The sequence below is a fragment of the Piliocolobus tephrosceles genome, chromosome 8 (genome assembly GCF_002776525.5).
Source record: "Piliocolobus tephrosceles isolate RC106 chromosome 8, ASM277652v3, whole genome shotgun sequence".
Classification (NCBI taxonomy): Eukaryota; Metazoa; Chordata; class Mammalia; order Primates; family Cercopithecidae; genus Piliocolobus; species Piliocolobus tephrosceles.
This window is the reverse complement of record NC_045441.1, coordinates 9,075,648-9,097,943: the sequence shown is the minus strand read 5'-3', so window position 1 is coordinate 9,097,943 and position 22,296 is coordinate 9,075,648. Positions and strand designations below refer to the sequence as shown.

At 51.9% G+C, this 22,296-nt stretch overlaps 3 protein-coding genes across 8 annotated transcripts in view; 2 read left to right on the top strand and 1 right to left on the bottom strand.

Annotated features, from left to right (window-relative positions):
• GAL3ST4 (galactose-3-O-sulfotransferase 4) overlaps positions 1–6,354 on the top strand; it is a 13,005-nt gene extending 6,651 nt beyond the window's left edge. For all 3 annotated transcript variants that reach the window (XM_023197232.1, XM_023197233.3, XM_023197231.3), the window contains one exon: positions 5,017–6,354. In XM_023197232.1, the coding sequence (XP_023053000.1) occupies positions 5,017–6,048 (1,032 nt within the window). In that variant the 3' untranslated portion in view covers positions 6,049–6,354. The remainder of the gene's footprint in view (positions 1–5,016) is intronic.
• A 1,521-nt stretch (positions 6,355–7,875) lies between these two features.
• Positions 7,876–12,220, top strand: MAP11 (microtubule associated protein 11). 2 transcript variants are annotated; one of them, XM_023197215.2, is made up of 11 exons: positions 7,876–8,525; positions 8,676–8,771; positions 8,853–8,982; positions 9,160–9,246; positions 9,393–9,513; positions 9,615–9,762; positions 9,891–9,973; positions 10,058–10,221; positions 10,776–10,930; positions 11,146–11,339; positions 11,437–12,220. In XM_023197215.2, exons 1-11 carry the CDS (start codon positions 8,115–8,117, stop codon positions 11,588–11,590), a joined length of 1,743 nt encoding a protein of 580 aa, XP_023052983.1. In that variant the 5' UTR covers positions 7,876–8,114; the 3' UTR covers positions 11,591–12,220. The 2 variants fall into 2 exon arrangements, with proteins under 2 accessions (XP_023052983.1, XP_023052984.1); XM_023197216.3 differs by having other exon boundaries at positions 7,887–8,025.
• A 206-nt stretch (positions 12,221–12,426) lies between these two features.
• Positions 12,427–17,408, bottom strand: LAMTOR4 (late endosomal/lysosomal adaptor, MAPK and MTOR activator 4). Of its 3 annotated transcripts, none has more exons than XM_023197218.2 (4): positions 17,281–17,407; positions 16,681–16,761; positions 13,122–13,239; positions 12,427–12,791 (listed from the first exon to the last, which is right to left on the bottom strand). In XM_023197218.2, exons 1-4 carry the CDS (start codon positions 17,281–17,283, stop codon positions 12,745–12,747), a joined length of 249 nt encoding a protein of 82 aa, XP_023052986.1. In that variant the 5' UTR covers positions 17,284–17,407; the 3' UTR covers positions 12,427–12,744. The 3 variants fall into 3 exon arrangements, with proteins under 3 accessions (XP_023052986.1, XP_031791853.1, XP_023052985.1); XM_023197217.2 differs by having other exon boundaries at positions 12,428–12,774; positions 17,281–17,408; XM_031935993.1 differs by lacking the exon at positions 16,681–16,761 and having other exon boundaries at positions 12,427–12,774; positions 17,281–17,365.
• Between the last annotated feature and the right edge of the window lie 4,888 nt (positions 17,409–22,296).

The window sequence follows — 22,296 nt, the reverse complement described above, 5'->3', positions numbered from 1 at the left end:
AAAAAAAAAAAAAAAAAAAAAAGAAAGAAACATACAGGGAAGAAACTATACTGAGTATTTACCAATGCTAATACTAATCTTCCCATCACCTTGCCAGGAAGGCATTTGAAGTGTCTCCATTACACATATGTGGAGTTCGAGTCTCAGGGAGGTGAAGAGACTTTCACAGTTAGAAAATGGCACCCAGTAGCCACAGTGGCTCACGCTTATAATCCCAGCACTTTAGGAGGCTGAGGCGGAGAATCACTTGAACCCAGCAGTTTGAGACCAGCCTGCCCAATATAGCGAGACCCCACCTGTACAAAAAAAATTAAAACATCAGCCAGGTGTGGTAATGCATGCCTGTAGTCTCAGCTACTCAGGAGGCTGAAGCAGGAGGATTGCTTGAGCCCAGGAGTTGGAGGCTGCTGTGAGCTATGACTGTGCAACTGCACACCAACCTAGGTGACAAAGCAATATCCTATTGCTAAAAACATAAAGATTAAGGCCAGGCATGGTGGCTCACGCCTGTGATCTTCACACTTTGGGAGACTGAGGCAGGAGAATCACTTGAGTCCAGGAGTTCAAAAGTAGCCTGGGCAACATAGCAGACTCCGTCTCTACAAAAATATAAACATAAATAAAAATAGCTGAGGGCAGTGGTGTATGCCTGAAGTCCCAGCTACTCAGGAGGCTGAAGTGGGAGGACCACTTGAGCCAAGGGAGTCGAGGCTGCAGTGAGCCAAGATCATGCCACTGTACACCAACCTGGTGGCAGAATAAGACCCTGTCTTGAAAGATAAATAAATAAATAGGCTGGGCACGGTGGCTCACACCTGTAATCCCAGCACTTTGGTAGACCAAGGTGGGCAGATCACCTGAGGTCACAAGTTCGAGACCAGCCTGGCCAATATGGTGAACCCCGTCTCTATTAAAAATGCAAAAATTAGCCGGGTGTGGTGGTGCATGCCCGTAATCCCAGCTACTCGGGAGGCTGAAGCAGGAGAATTGCTTGAACCTGGGAGGCAGAGGTTGCAGTGAGCTGAGATCGTGCCACTGCGCTCCAGGCTAGGCAACAGAGTGAGACTCCGTTTCACAAAAGAAAAAAGAAAAAAGGAAAGAAAGATAAATAAATAAATAAAATTGAAAATGAAAGTGACAGAGCTGGAAGTTGAGCCCAGGTCCATGCACTCCAAAGTCAAGGCTCCTTCCGAGGCTTGTGTGTGCGTATGTATCTAGAATGGTGAGAAGAATATTCACCAAAGAGGTGAGGCTTTCTGGAGAGGGGGTTTATTTTACTTTATTATTTAATTTTGATGTTATTTATTTATTTATTTTGAGACAGAGTCTTGCTCTTTTCCCCAGGCTGGAGTGCAGCAGTGCCACCTCAGCTCACTGCAACCTGTGCCTCCCGGGTTCAAGCAATTCTCGTGCCTCCCAAGTAGCTGGGACTACAGGCACCCACCACCACGCCTGGCTAATTTTTGTACTTTTAGTAGGGACGGGATTTCGCCATGTTGACCAGGCTGGTCTCAAACTCCTGACCTCAAATGATCTGCCTGCCTCGGCCTCCCAAAGTGCTGGGATTCCAGGTGTGAGCCACTGTGCCCAGCTGAGAGTGAGGGGTTTTAAAGGAAAAGGTGGATGTGGCTTGTGGTAAGGACAGCATGAGGCATTCTTAGAGGGAGCAAAACACCAGCAAGGACATGGTGGGGTGCATGTGTGTATGTGCATATAAGAGGGAGAACGTCTGTACTGGGGTGGAAGTTCTGCAGGGGCTGCAAAGTTACCCTTGTTGAAGCTGGAGCTGGAGACACCAGCTGAGGACATGGGCATGCTCTAATGGGCAGCGAAAGGCCACTGGCAGGAGTGAGGCAATGACAGTGACTTTTGAAGTAGGTTTCTCCAGAGGCTAGGATGATGGCCTTCATTGACACCAGCATTCACTGAGTATCTACCATGTTCCAGACACTTGCACATTCTTCCAGGTAAGTGTTACCCAGTTAATCAGATTTCTAGATGGAGGAATGATGGCTCTGGAACCTTCAATAACCCTCCCAAAGTCACAGAATTAGTAAATGGCAGAGTGAGATTTTATTCCAGGCAAATACCAAAGACTGTTTTCTTCACTTTCCCCTCTGCCTTCAAAGAGACCTGCAGGGCCAGGCATGGTGGCGCATGCCTGTGATCCGAGTGCTTTTGCATGCTAAGGTGGGAGGATTACTCGAGCCCATGAGTTCGAGGCCAATCTGGGCAACATAGCAAGACCCCATCCCTACAAAAAAATTAAGAATTAACAGGGTATGTTGGTGTGTGCCTGTAGTCCCAGCTACTCAGGAGGCTGAGTCTGGGGAATCCCTTGAGCCTAGGAGTTTTCAAGGCTGCAGTGAGCTATGATATGCTGCCTAGGTGACAGAGCAAGAAAACACTGTCTCTTAAAAAATAATAAGAGGCCGGGTGTGGTGGCTCACACTTGTAATCCCAGAACTTTGGGAGGCCAAGGTGGGTGGATCACGACGACAGGATATCAAGACCATCCTGGCTAACACAGTGAAACCCCGTCTCTACTAAACAAAATACAAAAAATTAGCCGGGCGTGGTGGCAGGCGCCTGTAGTCCCAGCTACTCAGGAGGCTGAGGCAGGAGAATGGCGTGAACCCTGGAGGTGGAGCTTGCAGTGAGCCGAGATTGCGCCACTGCACTCCAGCTTGGGCGACAGAGCGAGACTCCATCTCAAAATAATAATAATAATAATAATAATAATAATAATAAGAAGAAGAAGAAGAAAATAAACACTGAAAAGTTTTATTTGAAAAATACTCATTTCCTGTCCCCCCCCCCCAAAAAAAGAGCGTTCACAGGCTGCTATTCAGGTGTGCCATATTTGCAGAGCCGATTGAGGGACACCATGACAGAAGTCAGATTCAATGATGGAAGTCATTTTTGGAGGCAGAAACCCTTTAAGGAGACCAGGAGCTAGGTTCTGACCTGCATCAGCCTGCAGAGCCACGTTAGGGTGTGGTGTAGCCTGATTTCCACCTTCCTTCTTGCAGAATGGTGGAATCACATGTCCCAGCCCTCAGGGCAGCATCCTACCAGGCAGCGGTGGCTTCTCAGTGCCCCGGCCCAGGGTGTCTTTTGTCCTCTGGGATGCCCAGGAGTCCCTGAAGTGCTTTACCCCTCAGTGATTCTGGGCCTGGCCTGCCCACCTGCTGCCTATGCCTGAGATGGCATTATAGTTGCTCCTTTGCTGGCAGTGATGCCCCCTCCCAGGCACTCAACAGGTTTTTGCTGGAGAAATGAGTACAACAGTTGGTTTCTAGAGGTTTTACTGACCAAGGCAGACAGAAATGCCCAAGGAAATTAATGTTCTCCAGGAGTTTCCTATCCTCCAGGTTTCCCTCCCTCCCTTCTTTCTCTTTTTTCTTTTTGTTTTTTTCCTTTCCTTTCCCTCCCCTCCCCTTAAAAATTAGTGCCTGGCTAATTTTTAAGTTCTGGGATACATGTGCAGAATATGCAGGTTTGTTACATAGGTATACATGTGCCATGGTGGTTTGCTGTACCTATCAACCCGTCATCTAGATTTTAAGCCCTGCATGCATTAGGCATCCATCCTAATGCTCTCTCTCTTCCTTTGCCCCCGACCCCCTGACAAGCCCCTCCCCTCCCCTTCCCCTCCCTTCACGCCCCTCCCCTCCCCTCCTCTTCCGTTCTCTCCTTCCCCCTCTTGCTCTGGCTCTCTTTCTTTCTTTCTTTCTTTTTGAGACGGAGTCTTACTTTATTGCCCAGGCTGGAGTGCAGTGGCGCGATCTCGGCTCACTGCAACCTCTGCCACCCAGCTTCAAGTGATTCTCCTACCTCAGCCTCCCAAGTAGCTGGGATTACAGGCACCTGCCACCGTGCCCAGCTAATTTTTTGTAGTTTTAGTAGAGACGGGGATTTCACCATCTTGGCCAGGCTGGTCTTGAACTCCTGACCTTGTGATCCACTTGCCTCAGTCTCCCAAACTGCTGGGATTACAGGTGTGAGTCACTGCACCCGGCCCCTTTCTTTCAAGGCAAAGTCTTGCTGTGTTGTTCAGACTTGTATTGAACTCCTGGACTCAAGCAATCCTACTACCTCAGCCTCTTAAGTAGCTGGGACTACAGGTGTGTGCCAGGATACCCTGCTAATCTATTTTTATTTTACTTTAAGTTCTGGAATATATGTGCAGAACACGTAGGTTTGTTACATAGGTACACATGTGCCAAGGTGGTTTGCTGCACTGATCAACCCGTCATCTAGGTTTTAAGCCCTGCATGCATTAGGTATTCATCTGAATGCTCTCCTTCCCCTTGCTCCGCACCCCGACAGGCCCCAGTTTGTGTTGTTCCCCTCCCTGTGTCCATGTGTTCTCACTGTTCAACTCCCACTTACTTATGAGTGAGAACATGTGGTGTTTGGTTTTCTGTTCCTGTGTTAGTTTGCTGGAGTAGGTTAGTTTGCTGAGCATGATGATGGCTTCCAGCTTCATCCATGCACCTGCAAAGGACATTATCTCATTCTTTTTTATGGCTGCATAGTATTCCATGGTGTATATGTGCCACATTTTCTTTATCCAGTCTATCATTGATTGCCCTGCTAATTTTTTTAGTTTTATTTTTGTAGAGGCAGGGTCTTGCTACGTTGTCCAGGCTGGCCTCGGCAACATAGCAATGCCCAAGCCATACTCCTGCTTCAGCCTCCCGAGTAGCTGGGTCTACAGGCACACAAAACATGCCTGGCTCCATCCTCCAGGTTTCTTTGTATGTTTTATCTCATGTATCTTTCATAATCACTTGGGAAAGTATGATTATCCCCATTTTGCAGATAAGCAAATTGAGTCTCAGAGATGTTAAGTAACTTGCCACGCAGCAAGTGATGGAAGCTGGGGATTCCTAGCAGAGCTGGGAGAAAGAGGTTTGAGGAGGTTGGGTCAGTGGACACATGGCTTGTGCATACTTATGCATACCCTCTCCCCAGCCCAATTCTCTCTCTTCTGTCTTCTCTCCTCTGCAGGTACTTCAGGTCATGCCTTCTGACAGCTTCTTTTTTTCCATTGTCCGAGACCCAGCGGCTCTGGCTCGCTCTGCCTTCTCCTATTATAAATCCACCTCATCAGCCTTCCGCAAGTCACCATCCTTGGCTGCCTTCCTGGCCAATCCTCGAGCCTTCTACAGGCCTGGGGCCCGTGGGGACCACTATGCTCGCAACTTACTATGGTTTGACTTTGGCCTGCCCTTTCCCCCAGAGAAGAGGGCCAAGAGAGGGAGTCTTCATCCCCCCAGAGACCCCGACCCCCGACAGCTGCAGGTCTTGCCTTCTGGTGCTGGCCCTCGAGCCCAAACCCTCAATCCCAGTGCCCTCATCCATCCTGTTTCCACTGTTGCTGATCATCGCAGCCAGATATCAAGCCCTGCCTCTTTCGATTTGGGGTCTTCATCCTTCATCCAATGGGGTCTGGCCTGGCTGGACTCTGTCTTTGACCTGGTCATGGTGGCTGAGTACTTCGATGAGTCATTGGTTCTGCTGGCAGATGCCCTGTGCTGGGGTCTAGATGACGTGGTGGGCTTCATGCACAATGCCCAGGCTGGACGTAAGCAGGGCCTCAGCACTGTCAGCAACAGTGGACTGACTGCAGAGGACCGGCAGCTGACTGCACAGGCCCGAGCCTGGAACAACCTGGACTGGGCTCTCTACGTCCACTTCAACCGCAGTCTCTGGGCACGGATAGAGAAATACGGCCAGCGCCGGCTGCAGACAGCTGTGGCCGAGCTCCGGGCTCGCCGAGAGGCCCTAGCCAAACATTGTCTGGCAGGGGGTGAGGCTTCTGACCCCAAATACATCACTGATCGCCGGTTCCGCCCCTTCCAGTTTGGGTCAGCTAAGGTTTTGGGCTATATACTTCGGAGTGGATTGAGCCCTCAGGACCAAGAGGAGTGTGAGCGCTTGGCTACCCCTGAGCTCCAGTATAAGGACAAGCTGGATGCCAAGCAGTTCCCCCCTACTGTTTCACTGCCCCTCAAGACTTCAAGGCCACTCTCCCCATAGACATCAGACTACAGATTTAGGTGGAAGAGCAGCCATGTTTGAAGGGCACATGTGATGAGTGGGGGGCAGCAAGATGCCACTTCTGCATCTCCCAGAAGGGATGAGTCTTTGTCCTGATGCAAGCGCCCTCTTTGCTGGGCTCCCAACAGTGCTTTCCTCCTTCACCCTCTACTCATTTTGTTCTTTCTCCCCAATTTTTATTTTTATTTTTATTTTTTTTTGAGATGGAGTCTCGCTCTGTCCCCCAGGCTGGAGTGCAGTGGCATGATCTCGGCTCACTGAAACCTCTGCCTTACGGGTTCAAGCGATTCTCCTGCCTCAGCACCCAGAGTAGGTAGGATTACAGACGTGTGCCACCATACCCGGCTAATTTTTTTTTTTTTTTTTTTTTTGAGACGGAGTCTCGCTCTGTTGCCCAGCTGGAGTGCAATGGTGCCATCTTGACTCACTGCAACCTCCGCCTCACGGGTTCAAGTGATTCTCCTGCCTCAGCCTCCCAAGTAGCTGGGACTACAGGCGTGCACCACCATGCCCGGCTAATTTTTTAATTTTTAGTAGAGATGGGGGTTTCACCATGCTGGCCAGGCTGGTCTCGAACTCCTGACCTTGTGATCCGTCCGCCTCAGCCTCCCAAAGTGCTGGGATTACAGGCGTGAGCCACCACACCCGGCCTAATTTTTATATTTTTAGTAGAGACAGGGTTTCAACATGTTGGTCAGGCTGGTCTTGTACTCCTCACCTCAGGTGATCCACACGCCTCTGCCTCCCAAAGTTCTGCCATTACAGGCGTGAGCCACTACGCCTGGCTTCCCCTTCCCCTTTCTTGCCCCAAGGCAGATCCACATCACCAAAGCTCCATAGGGGGGCAAAAGATGGAGTGAGCCACAGAAAGTTTGGGGCGTGGTGAGTTGGAATGATGCGTCCATTTCTCTATGAAATATTTGCTACCAGACTGTTCATTTCTCTCTGAAATATTGGTTGAATGAATAAATAATTTGAAACGTCTTCTTTTTTTTTTGAGACGGAGTCTCGCTCAGTCGCCCAGGCTGGAGCGCAGTGGCGGGATCCCGGCTCACTGCAAGCTCCCCCTCCCGGGTTCACGCCATTCTCCTGCCTCAGTCTCCCAAGCAGCTGGGACTACAACCGCTCGCCGCCACGCCCGGCTAATTTTTTTGCATTTTTAGTAGAGACGGGGTTTCACCGTGTTAGCCAGGATGGTCTCGATCTCCTGACCTTGTGATCCGCCCGTCTCGGCCTCCCAAAGTGCTGAGATTACAGGCTTGAGCCACCGCGCCCGGCCTGAAACTTCTACTTGATTTATGGAGGGTGGAAAGGGGAGGGATGGAGAATCTTCCTGGAAGAAGTGGGGTTGGAAGGTTTGTTTATGTATTTATTTATTTATTTATTTTTTGAGACAAGATCTCACTCTGTCACCCAGGCTGCAGTCCAGTGTCCCAATCATAGCTCACTTCAGCCTCAAACTTCTGGCTCAAAGGATCCTCCTGCCTAGGCCTTCTAAGTAGCTGGGAATACAGGCGCGCGCCACCGCACCCGGATAATTTTTAAATTTTTGGCAGAGAGGAGGTCTTTTTAAGTTGGCCAGGGAGGTCTTGAACTCCTGGCCTCAAGCAATCCTCCCGCCTCGGCCTCCCACAGTGCTGGGATTACTGGCGTGAGCCAACACGCCTGGCCGACGGGGTTCTTACATTTCTTTTCCAAGAAGCCTGGCCGCAGCTCCGGCCTGCATTCTCTCAGCCTCAGAGCAGCGGGACCCCGCCCCCTCCTCCACGGTCCTGGCACCCGCAGATTCCGGGGCCACGGCGGCCACGCCCCCTCCCTTCCGCTTCCGGTTTCTCTCAGTCATTCGGTTCAGTACCCCGGTTCCGGCGCCGCCGGGTCTCGGTTCCGGGTTTGTTACCCCGGTGCCGGGACCGGGCCGGTCTCTCAGGCCGCCCCAGCCGCGCGCAGCAGCCCGAGGTGTCGGGACCCTCTGGACCCACCCTAGAGGGCCCCGCTGGGGGTCGGCTTCCGGTCCGGGCTCCCGGTCGCGCCGTCCTCGCCGCCCCATGGAGTCCCAGTGCGACTATTCGATGTACTTCCCGGCTGTGCCGCTGCCGCCGCGCGCGGAGCTGGCAGGGGACCCGGGCCGGTACCGGGCGCTGCCCCGGCGCAACCATCTGTACTTGGGGGAGACTGTCCGCTTTCTGCTGGTGTTGCGCTGCCGGGGCGGTGCGGGTTCCGGCGCCGGGGGCGGCCCGGGCTTGGGCTCCAGAGGAGCCTGGGCAGAACTGGCAACCGCCCTGGCCGCCCTGGCCTCGGTCAGCGCCGGAGGCGGGATGCCGGGTGGCGGCGGTGCCGGCGACCAGGATTCGGAGCCCCCAGGGGGAGGGGATCCTGGGGGTGGGGGTTTGTTCCGAGGCTGCAGCCCCCTTCTCACCCACGGCCCGGGCCCTGCTACCTCAGGGGGAGCGACCACGGTGAGAAGCTTTGGGGGACCCGGCACAGGGAATAGGGGCGGTTTGCTGGGGGCCTGAGGCAGGAGGCAGATGACCTGCTGGTCTTAAAGGGAAAGGCTGCAGGCTGCCTCTGACTTGCTCCTGACCTCTTCACCCCTTTCCCAACCGCAGCTGCCTGTGGAGGAACCGATTGTGTCCACAGATGAGGTCATCTTCCCACTCACCGTTTCACTGGATAGACTGCCCCCAGGGACACCTAAGGCCAAGGTAAGATGAGCAAGGAGTGGAGCTGTTGTCCTAATTCAGACACCTTTTCCGGGCTCAGCCATCTGTCTTTCCTCTTGACAGATTGTAGTGACTGTGTGGAAGCGGGAGGTTGAGGCACCAGAGGTCAGAGATCAAGGCTACCTGCGATTGCTGCAGACCCGATCTCCTGGGGAGACTTTCCGGGGCGAGCAGAGCGCTTTCAAGGCCCAAGGTGGGCAGGACAGCGCAGAGGCGAAGGGCTAGAGTCTCGGAATTGGGGGAGAGTGGGGAGGGGTCACACTGGAAAGTGGCTAATGGGCTCTGTCTGAGAAGAGGAAGGTGAGAATTCTGGGTTGGAGGTGAGGTCAGCCCCCAGACCATCACTTCTGGCCCCCAACCCCTCCCGCAGTGAGCACGCTGCTGACTCTGCTGCCCCCTCCGGTTCTGAGATGCCGGCAGTTCACTGTGGCTGGAAAACACTTGACCGTGCTCAAGGGTAAGCAGGTCTGCCGGCTCGGGAGCAGCAAGGGAACTGATTGGATGCAGTTCCTCTGGGCAGACTGGTGGGGTCCGGTTTTTTCTGGGTAAAGGTGGGGCTTCAGGGGTCCAGCTATTCTGAGCCAAGCTGGTCCTCTCCCACAGTGCTGAACAGCTCCTCTCAGGAGGAAATCTCCATCTGGGATATCCGAATCCTCCCCAACTTCAACGCCAGTTATCTACCTGTCATGCCCGATGGCTCTGTGCTGCTGGTGGACAATGTCTGGTGAGGTCCTGGGAGGGGCGAGGCTGTGAAGTGGTGGGGATGGCTTCAGGGGCTGAGCTCTGGCATGGGGAGACCATGCCTTGTTCTCTTTTCTGAGCTAGTCACCAGTCTGGGGAAGTCTCCATGGGCTCCTTCTGCCGCCTACCGGGGACCTCTGGCTGCTTCCCCTGCCCACTGAATGCCCTGGAGGAACACAACTTCCTGTTTCAGCTGCGAGGGGGTGAGCAGCCCCCTCCAGGGGCCAAGGAGGTGAGCATAAGGGGCTGGTGTGTTCAAAGAAAAGTGATAAAGCAGTGGGAGGGAAAGACCATGCGGCTGACTCAAGATGGGAGGGGCACTCTTAATACCTGCCCCAACCCGCTTTGTCCCTCCCGCAGGGCCTGGAAGTTCCCCTGATTGCTGTGGTTCAGTGGTCCACCCCAAAGCTGCCCTTCACTCAGAGCATCTATACCCACTACCGGTGAGTGTGGATCCCGGAGGAACTGTGGCATTCGCCTTTGTGGCTTGACACACACAGCCAACATCCCTCTCTCACCACTCCTAGCCTGCCCAGTGTCCGCCTGGACCGCCCGTGTTTCGTGATGACCGCTTCTTGTGAGTCCCCTGTTCGGACCTACGAGCGTTTCACTGTCACCTACACTTTGCTCAACAATCTCCAAGACTTCCTTGCTGTGAGGCTCGTGTGGACCCCAGAGCATGCACAGGCTGGTAGGTCAGCTGCCAGGTGGGGATCTGATCCCCAGGGAGGAGAAAAGAAAGGAAAAAGTCAGGGAGGCTGGACAGTGATAACAGCCAAACTGTGCCAGCCCCACCACAGGAGGTGACTTGTGGCAGGTGGCTTCCGCCCTGTACCTGGGTGATCTCCCCAGTGTCCTAGATGGAGAGTTTAGAGAGGCAGTGGGGCAGAGTGACTTTCAGGACATAGACCCTGGAGCTGCACTTGCTGGTGTGAACTCTACTTCTTTTACTAGCTGTGTGACCCTGAATAAGTTACTTAACCTCTCTGGGCCTCAGAGTCCTCACCTCTAAAATAGAGCAACTCATATCTCATGGGGTTGTCATGCAGATACTGAGTTAATATACGTGACGTGCCTTGCACACAGTAAGTATTAGCCGTTGTTATCTACAACATGCACAAAAGATAACGTTTGCTCAGTTTACTCCACAGAGTGGCTTTGAGAATCAGATGAGACTGTGCTGTCGAAGGCCCTGTGGGAATGAGGAACGCTGTAGTGTTTGCTGGTCCCTGTTTCTGCCCCCAGGAAAGCAGCTGTGTGAGGAGGAGCGCCGGGCCATGCAGGCTGCCCTGGACTCCATCGTCTGCCACACGCCCCTCAACAACCTCGGCTTTTCCCGGAAGGGCAGTGCTCTCACCTTCAGTGTGGCCTTCCAGGCTCTGAGGACGGGGCTCTTCGAGGTGGGCTGGGGAGGGTCTGAGCTGAGTGCTGAGTGATGCAGAATGCTGGGGTGGATGGTGGCAGGACCCTTAGATTTTGGGGATGCAATAAAAAGCTGGGCAGAGGGAAGGTGGGATTTAGATTTGACATTAGTCTGTCACGTGGGGAAGATCATTTGGAAGGAGGCCTGGGCCCTGGAAGCCGAGCTGGCATGCTGACCTGCGTCTCCCCCCAGCTAAGCCAGCACATGAAACTGAAGCTGCAGTTCACCGCCAGCGTGTCCCACCCTCCACCCGAGGCCCGGCCTCTCTCCCGCAAGAGCAGCCCCAGCAGCCCTGCTGTCCGGGACTTGGTGGAGAGGCATCAGGCTAGCCTGGGCCGCTCCCAGTCCTTCTCCCACCAGCAGCCTTCCCGAAGCCACCTCATGAGGTACAGAACCAGGGGGCGTGGCATGGGATGGGGGAGAGGCTGGGAGCAGGGAGGGTGCCGGGTCTGACCAGCGCCCACAGCCTCTGCCTTCCCCCAGGTCGGGCAGTGTGATGGAGCGCAGGGCCATCACGCCCCCTGTGGCCTCTCCTGTTGGCCGCCCCCTCTACCTGCCCCCGGACAAGGCTGTGTTGTCTCTGGACAAGATTGCCAAGCGCGAGTGCAAGGTCCTGGTGGTGGAACCTGTCAAGTAGCATCGTGCCAGCTCTGTTCCCTCTTACACTCCAGAGACCCAGTGCCCCCAGAGGGGATCCCTGCTCCCGGGCTGTGCCTCCCCTGGGATGCCTCCCAGACGGGGGTGAAGAGGCCTGGCAGAGCTGCCTGTCTGTGTCTGCTGATCAGGGACGGGGGAAAAGCTGTGAAGTGGGCGGGCATGGCTGGGACTAAGCCACCAGTATTCCCCGAGTTCCTGTGGGGGGGGCTGGCCCCACCCCTAGGCCAGGGCAAGGGTTTCCAGAGCTCCCTTGCCCCCCGCCCTTTACCCTGGTTCTAAGTTTACAAAATATCTTCCTCATTCCCGTTGGGAATTCCCTGTTGAGTTCTTTCCCACCTCTGACATTCCCTCCCTCCCTCCTGCAGGGCTGAGATTAGAGGGTGGTGATGGCTAAGGGCCCCTGACAGTGACCTTCCTGTCTCAGGGGTTGGGGACAGGGCCAGGCAGGTGGCCTCCTGCCCCTCATGTTTACGTTTGCAGCCTGAAGCACTTTAAGTTGTTGTGGGATTTTTTTTTTTTTTTTTTTTTTTGGTCTGTTCCTGTAACTTATTCTCCAACTATTGCTTCCAACTGAAATAAGACTATTAAATGCCTGTTCAGGAGGGAGAAAGATGACTAGTTTGTGTACTGATGGGAAGAGCAGAAGTCGCCAGAGCTCAGAGTGACTCCCTTCCCCTCCAGCTTTTTCTGTTTCCCAGTTTTATAGCATGCAGAGGCACCCCTGCCACACCCAACTTGGGCTAAGGTGCATGACTTTCTCCCCAGAAGGTGGAAGACAGACATGGGGTGTAACCATTCCCACACTAAACACACGTCCCTGGGCTGGAGAACATCAGGCTCATGTTTATTAGGGAGGGAAGGAGGGAGCACAAAGGGAGGTCTCCTTGCCCTTGTTCTCCTTAACACAGCTCACAGTCCCCAAGCCTCGGCCCATCCAGGTAGGGGTGGGAGGTGGGCGAGCAGAAGGCCCTAGTTCTAGCAGCAAGCCAAGACCAACGGCTGTGCCTGCCTCATCACAGAGGCCCAGGACCCAATCCACTTCTCCGACCCTCGCCCTCCAGCAGGCTCAGACATCAATGGGCTCCCGACCTCGGTTCTGCCGCTTCACCACAAACACCCTCTGTCCTGACACCGTCACCAGCAGCGTGTGTTCTCCAAAGACCACTGGAGGAGAGACACACCTTCCCCCGCCCCAGGAGAGGGAAGGGAGCACAGAGTTAGTGGGTGCAACAGACTCCATGGGGCGGGGCCACACGCACATTGGCTGAGATCAAAGCCAAAGAAATTCTATCGTTCCAGGCTCAGAGATTTGAAGATGAGTGGCCTCTGCTACATCTCCTTTCTCTTGCCTTCTCATTCACAATTCTGATACAGGGGAGTCCCAAAGGGAGTAAAGTGGCCAGACCAGAGACCCCAGAAGGAGATGGTGGGAGGCTGGGAGGAAGAAGAGAAGCCTCTGGAAGCAGCCCCTCCTCCCAGTACCACCACCAAGGGCAGGGGCAGGGGCTCACCAGACAGGCGCTTGAAGGGCACATTCATGCCGTGGTACAGCCGGAAACCGCAGGCCGTACTGACCAGCTCAGAGATGGCACTGGCTGCTTGCTCGTCATTCTCCAGGTCCCCAGATGACTGCATGCAGACGGAGGAGGGAGAGGGGCGGGCATTACGGCACAGGCTCGGGAAGGAATTCCAGGCACAGTCCCCTTGGCTCTCACACTTAGACCGTCTCCCCCTCGGCTTGCCAGTACCCTCAGGTCACCCAGCTTTGGAAAAAACCTGAAATCTCCCCCTATGATGTTGTCACCCTCCAGATGCCATCCTGTTTCCCGTAATACTGGACTTCCCCGGATGAGCAGCAGCTTATCCATCTTTTTTTTTTTTTTTTTTTTTGAGACGGAATCTCATTCTGTCACCCACGCTGGAGTGCAGTGGTGCAATCTCGGCCTCTCGGGTTCAAGTGATTCTCCTGCCTTAGCCTCCCAAGTAGCTGAGATTACAGGTATATACCAGCACCACCACACCTGGCTAATTTTTTATATTTTTAGTAGAGATGGGGTTTTACCATATTAATCAGCTGGTCTCAAACTCTTGACCTCAAGTGATCTGCCCGCCTCAGCCTTCCAAAATGCTGGGATTACAGACGTGAGCCACCGTGCTTGGCCATCCATCTCTTTATTGACCATGCTTTTCTAACCCTGTGAAACTGGATTTCTCCCATGTCCCTGCCTATTTGATAAAACCACATTCTCCGAAATGAATGCCTGCCCACCACTGACCTGTTAATGGCTCCATCTTTTTCTCAGTCTTCATACTTGCTGCCCTGTTTGCACAATCTCCAACATAAACATTCTCTTTATCCTTGAATCCCTCCCTCTGTTGACCCCTACAGTAAGTGATGGGACAGTGGCTTAGGGTTCCTCTTTTCTGGTGACTGTCTCAACTTCCTCTTCCCTCTTCCTTGAAATGGGCCTCCACTAGATTTAGTTCCTTTTGCTGAGCTAGCAATATATATTAACTGCTATTTTACATCAAACTCAATGTCTAAAGTTGGGCCATCAAATTTCACCTTATCCTTATCCACCTCCTTTCCAATCCACTTCCTTTTTTGATTTTTTGTTTGTTTGTTTGTGTTTTGAGACGGAGTCTCACTCTATCGCCCAGGCTGGAGTGCAGTGGTGCACTCTTGGCTCGCTGCAACCTCTGCCTCCTGGGTTCAAGCAATTCTCCTGCATCAACCTCCCAAGTAGCTGGGATTACATGCATGTGCCTCCAAGCCAGGCTAATTTTTTATATTTTCGGTAAAGATGGGGTTTCACCATGTTGGCTAGGCTGGTCTCAAACTCCTGACCTCAAGTGATCCACCCACCTCAGCCTCCCAAAGTGCTGGGATTATAGGTGTGAGCCACCACACAGGGACATGCTTCTTAAGGCATCATCACTCTTCCAGGCTTTAGAGTTCTAGCTAGAGAAGTATTTCCTTTATTACCTATTTCTAGTCATTAGCAAGATATACTGATTCCTCCTTTAAAATATCTTCTCCCAGCCAAACACAGTAGCTCATATCTATAATCCCAGCACTTTGGGAGGCCAAGGCAGGAGGATTGCTGGAAGCCAGGACTTCAAGACCAACCTGGGCAACATAGCAAGACCCCTGTCTCTATAAAAAAAATTTTTTTTTTTAATGGCTGGGCATGGTGGTGCTTGTCTATAGTTCTAGTTACTTGGGATGCTGAGGTGGGAGGATCGCTTGGGCCCAGGAGTTCAAGGCTGCAATGAGATGTGATCACACTATTGCACTTCAGCCTGAGTGACAGCAAGACTCTGTCCTTAAAAAGAAAAAAAAAAAACAGGGCCGGGCGCGGTGGCTCATGCCTGTAATCCCAGCACTTTGGGAGGCTGAGATGGGCAGATTACAAGGTCAGGAGTTCGAGACCAGCCTGGCCAACATGGCAAAACCCCATCTCTACTAAAAATACAAAAATTAGCCGGGTGTGGTGGCACACGCCTGTAATCCTAGCTACTCAGGAGGCTTCGGCGGGAGAATCGCTTGAACCTGGGAGGCGGAGGTTGCCCTGAGCTGAGATCATGCCACTGCACTCCAGCCTGGGCCACAGAGCGAGACTCTGTCTCAAAAAACAACAAAAAACAAAACAAAAACAAAACTCTTCTCTCCTTGCTCCTTCTTACTGCCACTTGCCCAGTCTCATCTCTTTTTTTTTTTTTTTTTTGAGACGGAGCCTCGCTCTGTCACCCAGGCTGGAGTGCAGTGGTGCGATCCTGGCTAACTGCAACCTCTGCCTTCCTGGTTCACGCCATTCTCCCGCCTCAGCCTCCCAAGTGTGGCACCCACCGCCATGCCTGGCCAATTTTGTTTTTGTATTTTTAATAGAGACTGGGTTTCACCGTGTTGGCCAGGATGGTCTAGATCTCCTGACCTCGTGATCCACTCGCCTCAGCCTCCCAAAGTGCTGGGATTACTAAAGACGTAAGCCACCTACGCCCAGTCCAGTCTAATCTCTTAATGATGCCTCCTTCTGCCCATCTTCACATCACTAACAACAATATTGCTCAACCACCTCACTGGGTCTTGTTTCTGTTTAAAAAACCTTTCAAACTGTATTACCTCCAAGAAGAATAAGTTCAAGTGTGTTAACCTGGCCTTGAAGATCCTTCACAATCAGATCCTCCCTGACCATATCCTCCTCTTCCCTCAAACCTTCCTAAATCTTTTAAGCACAGACTTACCATCAGTTCAGAAAGGTCAGTGCCACACACCTGCAAATATGTCCACCTCCCCACTGTAAATACTCTCCTTTAAGCTGGGCTGAATTCCTACCTCCAGGAAAGTTAGTTACCTTGTCATAAGATGTTGAATTTTTAATATCCTGGGTTCCTTCAATAGTCTTTTACCACCTGTATTGTTTTCAACACTTAACCTTAAGCTTTGTCTCCAGCTAAATCAAAAACATCTAGAGACCTAACACTATACACTACTATGGAACAAAATACAAATGCCTCTTTAAGAAATACCAAATAAAGGCCAGGTATGTTGGCTCAGGCCTGTAATCCCAGCACTTTGGGAGGCTGAGACAGGTGGATCACCTGAGGTCAGGAGTTTGAGACCAGCCTGGCTAACACGGTGAAACCCCGTTTCTACTAAAAATACAAAAAATTAGCTGAGCGTGGTGGCACATGCCTGTAATCCCAGCTACTCGGGAGGCTGAGGCAGGTGAATCACTTGAACCCCGGAGGTGGAGGTTGCAGTGAGCCGAGATCGCACCACTGCACTCCAGCTTGGGCAACAAGAATGAAACTCAGTCTCAAAAACAATAAATAAATAAATAAATAAATAATAAATAAATAAATAAATAAATAAATCGCTACCGTTAGGAGACTAAGATTCCACAGACTGATTACTGAAAGTAATTGCAAAAACTGCAAATACTTTTGTACCAACCTAATAGATGCCAGACTGCAAACCAGGTAAAAGCCGAGAAAAGAAGGGCCAATATTAGAAGGGGTTACCGGACTGTGTGCACTAAGGGACCCCCTCCCTTTCCCAGAACGCACCGCCAGCACTGCACCTTCACTCAGTACCAGGTAGCCGAGCTGGTCTGGGATTCGCTCCAGCCCCTGGGTCAGTGCAGAAGTCTAGTGGGTAAAGATGCAAGTAGTGAGAAGCATGCTAGAGGGATGGATGGCCCTGATACCCTTCACCTACAAACCCAAATCTGTTGATTGACGATGGCCTCAGGTTTTCTCATTCCCCAGCCAGGTCCTTTCCCGGCCCCCTTCCCCCTACATGGTCCTCAATACTGATCTTCCCGAGCCTCCATCTGCCCCCACTCTCGGCCCCCGGGCTCCCCTGGCCTTCCACGCTCCACCTTTGATACCCCGAGGGGACTTCGCTGCCCCACTGGCCCCTGCCCCTAGACCCTCTCTCCACCTCCCCGCCCCTGACCTGCAGACTACCCGCAGCCCCAGAACACCCTCCCACAGACCCTTCCCCAGCATTCCCGTCGCCATCCCTCCCATCTCCATCCTGTCTTCCTCCCCGAGCGGATAGGAGGTGAGGGTGGAGCGCAGGCCCACGAGGGGGAAACCACACAGATTGGGGAGCAGAGACGCGGAACCCCCGGCGGGTCCTCCCGCGCATGCGTCCTCACTCACCATCGCAGTCTTCGGTGCTGGTGGAGTTCCCTACCAGATAGGTAGCTTCCGGCTTCAGGCCCCGGTCACGTGCTCGCAGCCGGAGCACTCCTCCTTCTGCTTGCTTCCCTACCGTTTAGCCGCGCCTCTAGCATGAAGATTGGATCGTGGCCACGTCGTCAGACCCAACCAGCCAGTGCAAAGCGCTCCTTCCCGGAGGCGCACGTTGATTGGTGATATCCCCTCTTTAACACCCATCTCCCCGCCTCTCAGTCAGTGCTTGAGCGAGAGGAAGAGGGGATGCCTCCGCGGAGGGGACGGTCTGGGAGGGCCGGGAGTGGTACAAGGGTTGACCGTGTGTCCCTGCGCGCGCTTTCTAGAGTCTGGGTTCCGCCTGAACCAGGATGCCCGCCAGTGTGACCCCCCAAATGAATGCCTTCCCAGGTTTAAGACTGGACCCAAAAAACGTGATAATAAAAGGAAATAACGTGCAATGCAAGCAAAAACCTATTCAAGGCTGGGCGCCGTGGCTCACGCCTGTAATCTCAGCGCTTTGCGAGGCGGAAGAGGACGGATCATTTCAGGGCAAGAGTTACAGACCAGCCTGAGTAACACAGCGAGACCCTCCCCAGCCCCCCGCCTCCAACCACCTCTACAAAAAATAAGAAAATAAGCCTGGCGTGGTGCCTCGCGCCAGTAATTGCAGCTACTAAGGAGGCTGATGTAGGAGAATCTCTTGGACTCAGCGGTTGGAGTGCAGTGAGCTATTTTGGTGCCACTGCACTCCAGCCTGGGTGCCCTTCCGCTAAAAAATTTAAAAAGCTACTCGAATGCTACCTTTTTTTTTTTTTTTTTTTGAGTCGGAGTCTGTCACCCACGTTGGAGTGCAATGGCGTGATCTCTGGCTCAATACAACCTCCGTCTCCCAGGTTCAAGCAATTCTCCTGCCTCAGCCTCCCAAGTAGCTGGGATTACAGGCGCCCGCCACAACGCCCGGCTATTTTTGTGTTTTTAGTAGAGACAGGGTTTCACCATATCGGTCCGGCTGGTCTCAAACTCCTGGCCTAGTGATCCGCCTGCCTCGGCCTCCCAAAGTGCTGGGATTACAGGCGTGAGCCGCCGCGCCCAGCCTTCAAATGCTTTTATGCCTACTCAAGACCGCTCTTTGTTGAAGACAAGAATTTGTTCCCTTGGCCGGGCGCGGTGGCTCACGACTGTAATCCCAGCACTTTGGGAGGCCGAGGCGGGCGGATCACCAGGTCAGAAGATCGAAACCATCCTGGAGGCCGGGCGCGGTGGCTCAAGCCTGTAATCCCAGCACTTTGGGAGGCCGAGACGGGCGGATCACGAGGTCAGGAGATCGAGACCATCCTGGCTAACACGGTGAAACCCCGTCTCTACTAAAAGATACAAAAAAATAGCCGGGCCAGGTGGCGGGCGCCTGTAGTCCCAGTTACTCGGGAGGCTGAGGCAGGAGAATGGCGTGAACCCGGGAGGCGGAGCTTGCAGTGAGCTGAGATCCGGCCACTGCACTCCAGCCTGGGCGACAGAGCGAGACTCTGTCTCAAAAAAAAAAAAAGAAACCATCCTGGCTAACACAGTGAAACCCCGTCCCTACTGAAAAATACAAAATATTAGCTGGGCGTGGTGGCAGGCGCCTGTAGTTCCAGCTACTCGGGAGGCTGAGGCAGGAGAATGGCGTGAACTCGGGAGGCGGAGCTTGCAGTGAGTCGAGATGGCGCCACTGCACTCCAGCCTGGGAGACAGCGAGACTACATCTCAAAAAAAAAAAAAAAAAAAAAAAAAGAATTTGTTCCCAAAGTGGTTTTTTTGTCCTCAGATTCAGTCCAGGACAATGTGATGGTGAATAGAATCCCCAGCTAGCCAATGCAGCTACAATACTCAATATTCTCTGGAGGAAAAAATTAGAAACAGTACCTTGAAATGATACACACACACACACACACACACATATACATATATCACACAATATATGTAAACATTGGAAATTTTTGTTTTAAATAATTTCTAGACCTGTTGCCATATTAATGTGGTGGAGGCAGTGTTAGTGAATAATATGAAGAGTGATTCTAGAATCCTGGGCAACATAGCAAGACCCCATCTCTAAAAATTTAAAAATTAACCAGGCATGATACCACACATGTAGTCCCAGCTACCTGGGAGGCTGAGGTGGGAGAATTGCTTAAGCCCAGGAGTTTGAGGCTGCAGTGAGCCATGATCATGCTACTGCACTCCAGACTGGGTAAAAGAGCAAGATTGTCTCAAAAACAAACCAAAAAAATCTGAATATAATAACAATTGTTGAAGTCTGGGTGTCTTTTAAGACTTATTAGAAACAACAATTTCAAGGCTGGGCATGGTAGCTCACACCTGTAATCCCAGCACTTTGGGAGACCAAGGCGGGTGGATCACCTGACGTCAGGAGTTCAAGACCTGCCTGGCCAACATGGTGAAACCTCATCACTACTAAAAATACAAAAAAAAAAAAAAAAAATTAGGCGGATGCAGTGGTACTTGCCTGTAATCCCAGCCACTGGGGAGGCTGAGGCAGGAGAATTCTTGAACCCAGGAGGCGGAGGTTACAATGAGCCGAGATTGTGCCATTGCACTCCGACCTGGGCAACAAGAATGAAACTCCGTCTCAAAAAAAAAAAAAAGATTTTGATGTAATAAATTATGGTGGCAGTATTCTTGATATTTAACTATCTTTATCGCTTCTCGGCCTTCTGGCTAAGATCAAGTGATATTTAACCATCTTTGTGTTTCTGGAATAAAATCTACTGGAACAAACTATACTACCCATTTGTTGTACTGCTTTATTTAGAATTTTAAAAATCCATTATGATAAATGAGATTGGGCTATAGTTTCTTTTTGGTATATTCTTTATCTGCTTTTGGTAGAAAAAGCAGGTTGCCAGAAAAAAATGAATCACAGTTCCCTATCTTTTTTATCTATGATCCGCAAATCAAACTGGTTGGACCAACTCACACTCCTCCAGCAATGTGTCAGAGTTCCCAGTTATCTCCAGCTCCATTAACACTTGGTATTGCCACACTTTTTTTTTTTTTTTTGAGACAGAGTCTCGTTCTGTTGCCCAGGCTGGAGTGCAGTGGCGCAATCTCGGCTCACTGCAACCTCCGCCTCCCGGGTTCAAGCAATTCTTCTGCCTCAGCCTCCTGAGTAGCTGAGACTACAGGAGTGCACCACCACACCCAGCTAATTTTTATATTTTTAGTAGAGACAGGTTTCACCATGTTGGCCAGGATAGTCTCGATCTCTTGACCTCGTGATTTGCCCACGTCAGCCACCCAAAGTGTTGGGATTACAGGCATGAGCCACCACACCCAGCCAGTATTGCCACACTTTTAGATATGTGATGGCTTCTCATTGTGGTTTTTATTTGCATTTACCTAAATATTAATGAAGTTGATCACATTTTCAGACAGGTTTGTCTTTTGGGATATCATCTTTTGTGAAGTATCAGTTCAACTTTTTTTTTTTTGAGAAAGGATCTCGCTCTGTTGCACAGGCTTGAGTCCAGTGGTGTGATCATGGCTCACTGCAGCCTTGAACTCCTGGGCTGGAGCAATCCTCTCACCTTAGCCTCCTGAGAAGCTGGGACTACAGACATGCACCATCCCACCTGGCTCATTTTTTGATTTTTAGAAACAGGGTCTCGTCGGCCAGGTGCGGTGGCTCAAGCCTGTAATCCCAGCACTTTGGGAGGCCGAGACGGGTGGATCACGAGGTCAGGAGATCGAGACCATCCTGGCTAACACAATGAAACCCCGTCTCTACTAAAAAAGTACAAAAAAACTAGCCAGGCGATGTGGCGGGCGCCTGTAGTCCCAGTTACTCGGGAGGCTGAGGCAGGAGAATGGCGTGAACCCGGGAGGCGGAGCTTGCAGTGAGCTGAGATCCAGCCACTGCACTCCAGCCTGGGCGACAGAGCGAGACTCCATCTCAAAAAAAAAAGAAAAGAAACAGGGTCTCGCCATGTTGCCCAGGTTGGTCTTGAACTCCTGGGCTCAAGTGATCCGCCTGCCTTGGCCTCCCAAAGTGTTGAGATTATAGGTGTGAGCCGCCATGTCAAGTGTAACAAATGGCTTTACCTTTTTGAATGCCATTATGGACACATAGATTTGTATTGATTTGGTGTAGCTCAATCAGTACAATCATTGTTTTCTCTAATATTCAAATTTTCACAATTTTTGCCGAGTTGGCTTGTGTCCTTTTTGACGTAACTCTGGCATTAGAAAGCTTCTCAGGCTCGGCTGGGCATGGTGGTTCACTCCTGTAATTCTAGCACTTTTGGAGGCCGAGGCAGGTGGATCACGAGGTCAGAAGTTCAAGACCAGCCTGGCAAGATGGAGAAACCCCCATCTCTACTAAAAATACAAAAAATTAGCTGGGTGTGGTTGTGGGCGCCTATAATCCCAGCTACTTGGGAGACTATGGCACAGAATTGCCTGAACCTGGGAGGTGGAGGTTTCAGTGAGCTGAGATCGTGCCACTGCACTCCAGCCTGGGCAACACAGCGAGACTCTGTCTCAAAAAAAAAAAAGCTTCTCAGGCTCACTTTGTACCTATTATGCCCCAGACTTGGAATTTGTTGATTCTCTGAGGATTTGTGGGGAATTGGAAATGCATATCTGGGGATTGTGAGTGCCCATTTTTATGGGATAACATAGTTTCTAGGCCACTCTGCAGGCAGAATATGTAGATAGATAAAAGATGGAGGCCGGGCGCGGTGGCTCACACCTGTAATCCAGCATTTTGGGAGGCCAAAGCAGGCAGATTGCTTTGGCTCAGGAGTTTGAGACCAGCCTGGCCAACGTGGCCAAACCCTGTCTCTAATAAAAATTCACAAAATCGCTGCACGTGGAGGCAGGCACCTGTAATCCCAGCTACTCAGGAGGCTGAGGCAGGAGAATCACTTGAACCTGGGAGACGGAGGTTGCAGTAAGCCAGGATTGCACCACTGAACTCCAGCCTGGACAACAGAGCAAGACTCA

Coding starts and splice junctions, on each gene's coding strand:
- MAP11 (XM_023197215.2), top strand. CDS start 8,115: ATGGAGTCCCAGTGCGACTATTCGATGTACTTCCCGGCTGTGCCGCTG. Junction 8,983..9,159: donor GAGCGCTTTCAAGGCCCAAG/GTGGGCAGGACA, acceptor CCCCTCCCGCAG/TGAGCACGCTGCTGACTCTG. Junction 10,931..11,145: donor TGAGGACGGGGCTCTTCGAG/GTGGGCTGGGGA, acceptor GTCTCCCCCCAG/CTAAGCCAGCACATGAAACT.
- LAMTOR4 (XM_023197217.2), bottom strand. Junction 13,240..16,680: donor GTGAAGGTGCAGTGCTGGCG/GTGCGTTCTGGG, acceptor GTCTGCATGCAG/TCATCTGGGGACCTGGAGAA. Junction 12,775..13,121: donor GCCCTTCAAGCGCCTGTCTG/GTGAGCCCCTGC, acceptor TCTCTCCTCCAG/TGGTCTTTGGAGAACACACG.